The sequence below is a fragment of the Oncorhynchus masou genome, chromosome 24 (genome assembly GCF_036934945.1).
Source record: "Oncorhynchus masou masou isolate Uvic2021 chromosome 24, UVic_Omas_1.1, whole genome shotgun sequence".
Lineage (NCBI taxonomy): Eukaryota > Metazoa > Chordata > Actinopteri > Salmoniformes > Salmonidae > Oncorhynchus > Oncorhynchus masou.
In genome coordinates this window covers 80,334,259-80,341,261 of record NC_088235.1, presented here as the reverse complement: position 1 = coordinate 80,341,261, position 7,003 = coordinate 80,334,259, and the positions used below count along the sequence as shown (strand labels likewise).

Genomic DNA, 7,003 nt, shown 5'->3' with positions numbered 1-7,003 from the left:
ACACCTTGTAGAGTCCATGCCCTGATGATCTTCTGAGGGGTGTTCCTAATGTTTGGTATACTCAGCGTATACTGTAGGCCTAAATAACATCATTGATGATATATGAGTGATTAAATTGTTTCACTGTCGCCATCGAAGTCATTCCAAGAGGTAGATTTAACAGAGAAAATAAAACGTGACCATACTTTGTTTTGAACAAGAATTTAAGCTTTCTGCCCATATAAGACATGTCTATGTCCTGGAAAGTTGGCTGCTACTTACAAAGTCATTCTAGTCACATTAGCGCATGTTAGCAACAACTGTCCTGGTTTAGGGACACCGAGCCCATAGATGGTCATCTAATTGCACTGTCCAATTTACAGTAGCTATTACAGTGAAAAACATACCATGCTATTGTTTGAGGAGAGTGCATAGCAACACAACACTTTTATCAGGGCAACTGGTTTGATACATTCACCTCTGAAAGTAAAAAATGTACTTACATTCAGTAATCTTGCTCTGACTGGGGGTCCCAGAGATAAAATGTAGCATTGTTTAGTTTGATAAAATCAATTTTTGTATTCAAATGTAGGAACTGGGTTCTACAGTTTGAACCCCTGCTGTTTCTACCCCCCCCACCACCCGGCCATCTAGATGTGTGAAGGTAAGTGTCTTTCTGTAGGGAGGCTAATGACCCATCATGTAAGACATTCTTGGGAGTGTGTAAACTTAAATGTTTTATTACTATAGCATCTTTACACGTTTTCGATAGTTATGTACTTGAAAATGTATCAATTGACCAATTCCGCTAATTTGAAAAAACTCCTGGCAGACTTGATACAAAATATAGTGTAGTAATGTAATGGAAAAGGGGGATACCTAGTCAGTTGTACAGCTGAGTGCATTCAACTGAAATGTGCCTTCCGCATTCAACCCAACCCCTCTGAATCAGAGATGTGCGAGGGGCTGCCATAAATCAACATCCACCTCTTTGGGGAACAGTGGGTTAACTGCCTTGCTCAGGGGGCAGAATGACAGATTTTTTACCTTGTCAGCTCGGAGATTCAATCCAGCAACCTTTCGGTTACTGGCCCAATGTTCTAACCACAAGGCTACCTGCCATACTGTTTCACGGAATCAGTCTGAAACTTTGCACACACACTGCTGCCATATCTGGTGGCCAACATCTAAATTGTGCCTAAACTCATATTTGATTATATGACCTTTCTCTTGCTCTCAAAGATGATGAAAAAAATAAAATTAGAAAATGCATGTTTTTTTTGTTGTATTATCTTTTACCAGATCTAATGTATTATATTCTCTTACATTAAATTCAGATTTCCACAAACTTCAAAGTGTTTTCTTTCAAATGGTAGTCATTGACAAATATCAAGGCGAAGAAGGGCTTGCTTAAAACCCTGGATGAGAGACGAAAGGGTAACTGTAGATAGATCATTTCTCCAGTAGGGGGTGCAACCCAGCCTATAGTTTTTTTCTGATATATATGGCTATAAATTGAAGATCTGACGTTGTTTTAAAGGTACAAATTCAACACATTTTATACAAGCTTTGTCTATGTTGAAAATTGGTTACCATGATGAGATAATCCTGTTTTTGAAATTTCCACATCAATTCCACCATCAAAACTAAAAATGTTAAAGACTTTTTTCAAATCCAATGCATTTTCCGTGTAGATTCCACGTCACAAACAATTTGACAAATTATGTTGAAACAACATTTGTGAAAACATCCATAAAGAGATTATTTGTCGATTGATTATATCTGTTATTTTCCAATTGTCCAATTTGATCCCGAGCAGTAACATGTCCACAGTGAGCGCGTTTCCTCTTTTCTGTCCCCATCCTCTCTGTTCCAACATGTTTCCCACTCAGAGTAGTCAGAAAGTAGTAGTACAAGTGAAAACACCTCTTGATTCAAGGCTGCTGTCTCTTTGTTTATTCTGAGGGTGAGTCATAATCGTCTGAGAGGGCAAGATGAACAACTGTGATGATTCAATAGAACAAACTGCCCATTTAAGTGTTTTAAGAGTGGTGGACATAACCGGCCATTCAGGTGAATTAATGTGTTGTTTGTTTTGTTTAATCCAAAATTAATTTCATAACACCGTTACACACACCAAAGAAACTGAAGACACACAGCAAACAGGATTTAAATGAAATGTCAGTAAGTATTGAGCTTTATTTATGACGGATAGGATATGTGTACAGACATTGCAGAACAACCATGTCATTATCTGGGCTGTTTAAGGAGACAGACTAGAAGCTGTGGTGATGATTACGAGCCTGAGCCTGAGCCTTGCGCGCGCCCGCCGAATCTATAAAAGAATGCGAGATGCACCCACTGAGCTGAGTGAAGTGAATTAGAGGCGATACGTGTTGCGGAGGAGGAGAGACACCTATACAGAGGAGGATAAATTTGGATTCAGCTAAAAGTCAGCTCCACAGAGAAACTAAATAGCACAGGTATGTTCAAAATGACATTTAGGCAACTTTTTCCCTCATCATGAAAATCGCATCTCCTCCTATTGTTTTCTACTCCTGAGCATAACACGTCTCCAACATGCCATGCAGAGGGATTTGCGAATGAATGACTCAGCCATGCAACAGAATGACAGTGCACAGACTCTGGCACCAGAGGTTTGTGAGCAGGTGCTGGAGGATAATGCTGGACTGGGTTACGGTGGCTCTACTGGTAACCTGTCGCTGCGTTGCTGGCTGTATTTCTTAAGCAAGGAATCTATCCTGGAAGTGCAGGGCGATGGCTCCAGCATCACAGTGCGTGTGATGATAGCTGTGGTCTACTCCGTCGTGTGTGCACTGGGGCTAGTGGGGAACTCTCTGGCACTCTACCTGCTTCACTCACGCCACAGTCAGAAGCAGTCTTCCATCAACTGCTTTGTAATGGGCTTGGCTCTCACCGACCTGCAGTTTGTTCTCACGCTCCCCTTTTGGGCTATTGACACTGCTCTGGACTTCCGCTGGCCCTTCGGCAAAGTAATGTGTAAGATCATCAGCTCCGTGACCGTCATGAACATGTACGCCAGCGTCTTCTTCCTGACTGCCATGAGTGTGGCACGGTACTACGCGGTGACCACGGCCCTCAAGATGCACAGCAGGCGGGCAGCGGCGGCTGGTGCCAAGTGGATCAGCCTGGGCATCTGGGTAGTGTCGCTGCTGGTCACCTTGCCCCATGCCATCTACTCCACCAGTGCCCAGCTGTACGACGAGGAGTTGTGTTTGGTGCGATTCTCTGAGTCAGGCAGCTGGGACCCTCAGCTGCTCCTGGGGCTGTACCAGCTACAGAAGGTACTGCTGGGCTTTCTCATCCCCTTGGTGGTCATCACTGTGTGTTACCTGCTGCTGCTGCGCTTCGTGCTGAGCCAACGCATCAGTGGAGCAACCAGCTCGGAGGGCTCGGAAGGCCGCCACAAGCACCGTTCCAAAGTCACCAAGTCGGTGGCCATCGTGGTGCTGTCCTTTTTTCTGTGCTGGCTGCCCAACCAGGCGCTGACACTGTGGGGCGCGCTGATTAAGTTTGACGTGGTGCACTTCAGCAACGCATATTACAACGCCCAGAACTACACCTTCCCTCTGACTGTATGTCTGGCTCACACCAACAGCTGCCTCAACCCTGTGTTGTACTGCATAATTCGGCGTGAGTACCGCACAGGCCTCAAAGAGCTGCTGCTGCGCGCCACACCCTCCCCAAGGAGCCTGGCCAACCTGCTGCCCCGCAAGGCCAAGGTGGCAGAGGCTCCCCCTGACATGGTGCTGGTCCAGATGGATGTTTGAGGCATTTCATGAAATTCGTTTGTTGTGATTGACGGAACAGCACCATCACAAGGAATGCCCATTAGGATGTGCCCTATTTTCTTTCCCCCTACTCAGATTCTCTTTGCCAGATGTGTTTTTCATCTGTCTCCTACGGTGCTTCTCTGCCTTCCCGTAATTTACCATGAATATGTAACAAGTAGCACTCATGTCAGGGGTCTCAATGAGTTCAAACCATAATGCGTCACCTTCTGCTTTGTACCTGCCAGATAAGACACAAGTCGCCATTCCACCTATGATCTCCATCAATTATCCATTTGTTTTCAATCATTTGAATTGGGTCATTTGCACTCAACAGAACACACTTTCTGCCGCGTATTGTATTCACGAGATGATGAATAGATGAGACTCTCCATAGGATGCAAGAGTTTATTCAGACACACTAATGTCTGTGCAGGGTGTTTTTTTCATGCAATTTAGTACCTTGTTATTGCATTTGGTCATGTTCTCCTATGCCATAACTGTCCTTGGTAGGTGTATAGATCCTTTAAATCATCAAATAAAACAGGAACTCAATTATAATCTATTGATATGGTTCATTTTATATCATTTTGATTGGTGTTATGTTATTACCAGAGCCATGTTGGCAAATGTCTCTCTCCAGGAAGCTTTGTTGTGTGTGCAAGCAACCGATTAGTAGAGTATTTTTTACTCCAAATAATAGATCTTTTTCTGATATAGACAAATAAAGGAGTGCGGTGGGAACATATTGTATATGTGATAGAGTTGATCAGAGCAACATACAGAGAGCAAGTTGTGGGTCATTGTCTTATACCACGTTAGCTGATCGTGAAAGGAAAACATTTCTCTCAAATGTTAACTGCAGTTGTATGCAAGGTCAGGGTCTCTTAGTGTGTCCACTAGAATGGAAGAAAACAATTTAGATTTGAAGGAGTAGAAACGTTGCATTACATTGCAACAACAAGACAACCTTGCTTACAGTCTTTGCTTTCTCTGTCTGTTAAACGTGAGCTGCGCACACACACTGAGCCTCTGCTTTGAGCCATACAAAGTGAATTTATTATGGGATATCATCTTCCTACCCATTCATATATCTATATTAATAATTCAGTTTGAAGGAAATATATAAAAAAGTATGAAATAGTCGAAACCTTCAACGGAATGTGAACAAGTCTCTGTGAAATCATGTACTGTAAAGGTTATATTGCAAGAGCTACACTATTACTAATGTGATTCACTATTTTTTTGTAATTTGTTGCCTTGATCTCATTAGCTATATAAACTGTTTTAGTAAAGTGTTTATAAAGTGCATTATGTAGAACTAAGAAATAAACCAGTCAACTTGAACATCCTCTTTTGATTAATTGGGTCGTGTTTGAAATCAGAGCATATGGATGGGGATGTGGTATACACATGCAGGATCTTAATTTGAGCCAGTTCTCTACAGCAGGAAAATAATCCTGCAGCAACAGGAAATGTGAATTATTATGTGGATTATAATGAATGGACATTTTGTAGGGGTCAATACATTTTTCATAAGGGAAAATTAAGTCTGAAAATTCAAAGTGGAAATTACAAACTTCAGAAGCCTTTTTAAACCTTAAATACACTACAAGTTTAAAATGTCCTGTCCTGCAACAGTGTTGCTATTCTGCAACAGTGTGATCAAATTCAGACCCTACAGTTTAGGGCTCCAGTGATGAAGTGGCTCTAATTGTGCTGTTAAGTACCTTAGAATAAGGGTTCACCAATAGGCGGCCCGATATTATTCACCCCCCCCCAAAGTTTTCTGAGCAAAAATATACCAAGTATTCCCATGCATGAACAAAGAGGCATATGTGATCGTATCGCAATATACTTAAGGTTTGAAAATATCCTGTTTTTGTCAAATAATATATCTGTTTGGGATTATTTCAGTCAATTTGCAGTGTACAAATTATTTATACCTATGTTCTGGCAACCCGACCATCTGCTCAAGGAAAAATCGGCCTGTGGCTGAATGTATTTGGGGACCCCTGCCTTTCATTGACATTCTCAGCATGCAGACAGGAATGTGGCTTTCTTTCTCACGTTGTAACGGCCGTTGTTGATGGGAGAAGGTGAGGACCAAAATGCAGTGTGGTAAGTGTCCATATTGCTAATTTATTATCATAAGAACACTAAACAAACTGACGACGACGACGAATGACCGAAACGAAACAGTCCTGTCTGGTGTAGACACAAAACAGAAAACAATCACCCACGAAACAATAGAAAACAGGCTCCCTAAATATGGTTCTCAATCAGGAACAACGATTGACAGCTGCCTCTGATTGAGAACCATACCAGGCCAAACACAGAAATAGCAGATCATAGAAAAACTAACATAGACAACCCACCCAACTCACGCCCTTTACCATACTAAAACAAAGACATAACAAAAGAACTAAGGTCAGAACGTGACACACGTAGCGTTAATTCTGATTTCACCAGGCTATTCTTCTTCTGCACTGAAAGACAAACTCTGGTGTTTACATCTGTCAAACCCTACCAAACATTCAGCCTGAGAAATGATGACGATTCTTTCTTTTGTCAACCCTTAACCCCTAACAAATAAAATGCTTTGACACCACCTAGCCATCAAGGGCTGCAGTGTCTGCTTGTTAACTCCTCTCCCAGGCACTTACAGCAATTTATCAATGAATCAGGGACCAATGCATATCCATAGGAAAATGTCTTTGCTATAATTCTGTTACGTTCCACTTGACTTTTAGCACTCTTTCTACTTATGCTGACATTGCCTTATAGCAATGCTTAGCAAAACATTCAGATTCATGATGAGGAAACTATTTGCAAACCATCTAAGAAATATAAATTGGTAATATCGTGATTGAAAGCGCAATTAGTAAACTGCAGTCTAGACGTGTGCAGTATCTCTCCACTTATGATGTTACATATTGAGGCTCATGAATAATACAAGAAGTACAATGGGTCACGGAGACAGCCTATGAATACCAAAGCACATTGTCATAACCTTTATTTCAAATGAAGAGAGTTTTATTAAGTTCTCCCCAGTACTTGAAGGAGCGAGTGGAGATGGAGTTGAGGCACTTCCTGAGGTAATAAGCCAACTCATAAAACCTATTCGAGTAAGGTACTTATCTCTTTTATCAGGGTGGATGGGGAAGAGGACGGGGTATGGGGCGATGATTTTAGAGAGCTAAGAAAGACAG

General features: G+C 41.9%; 1 protein-coding gene across 1 annotated transcript; it reads left to right on the top strand.

The window, feature by feature from the left end:
- Positions 1-2,597: 2,597 nt before the first annotated feature.
- LOC135512771 (relaxin-3 receptor 1-like) lies at positions 2,598-5,138 on the top strand. The gene has a single exon (XM_064935131.1). The coding sequence runs from the start codon at positions 2,598-2,600 to the stop codon at positions 3,789-3,791; it is 1,194 nt and encodes a 397-aa protein (XP_064791203.1). The 3' UTR covers positions 3,792-5,138.
- Positions 5,139-7,003: the final 1,865 nt, after the last annotated feature.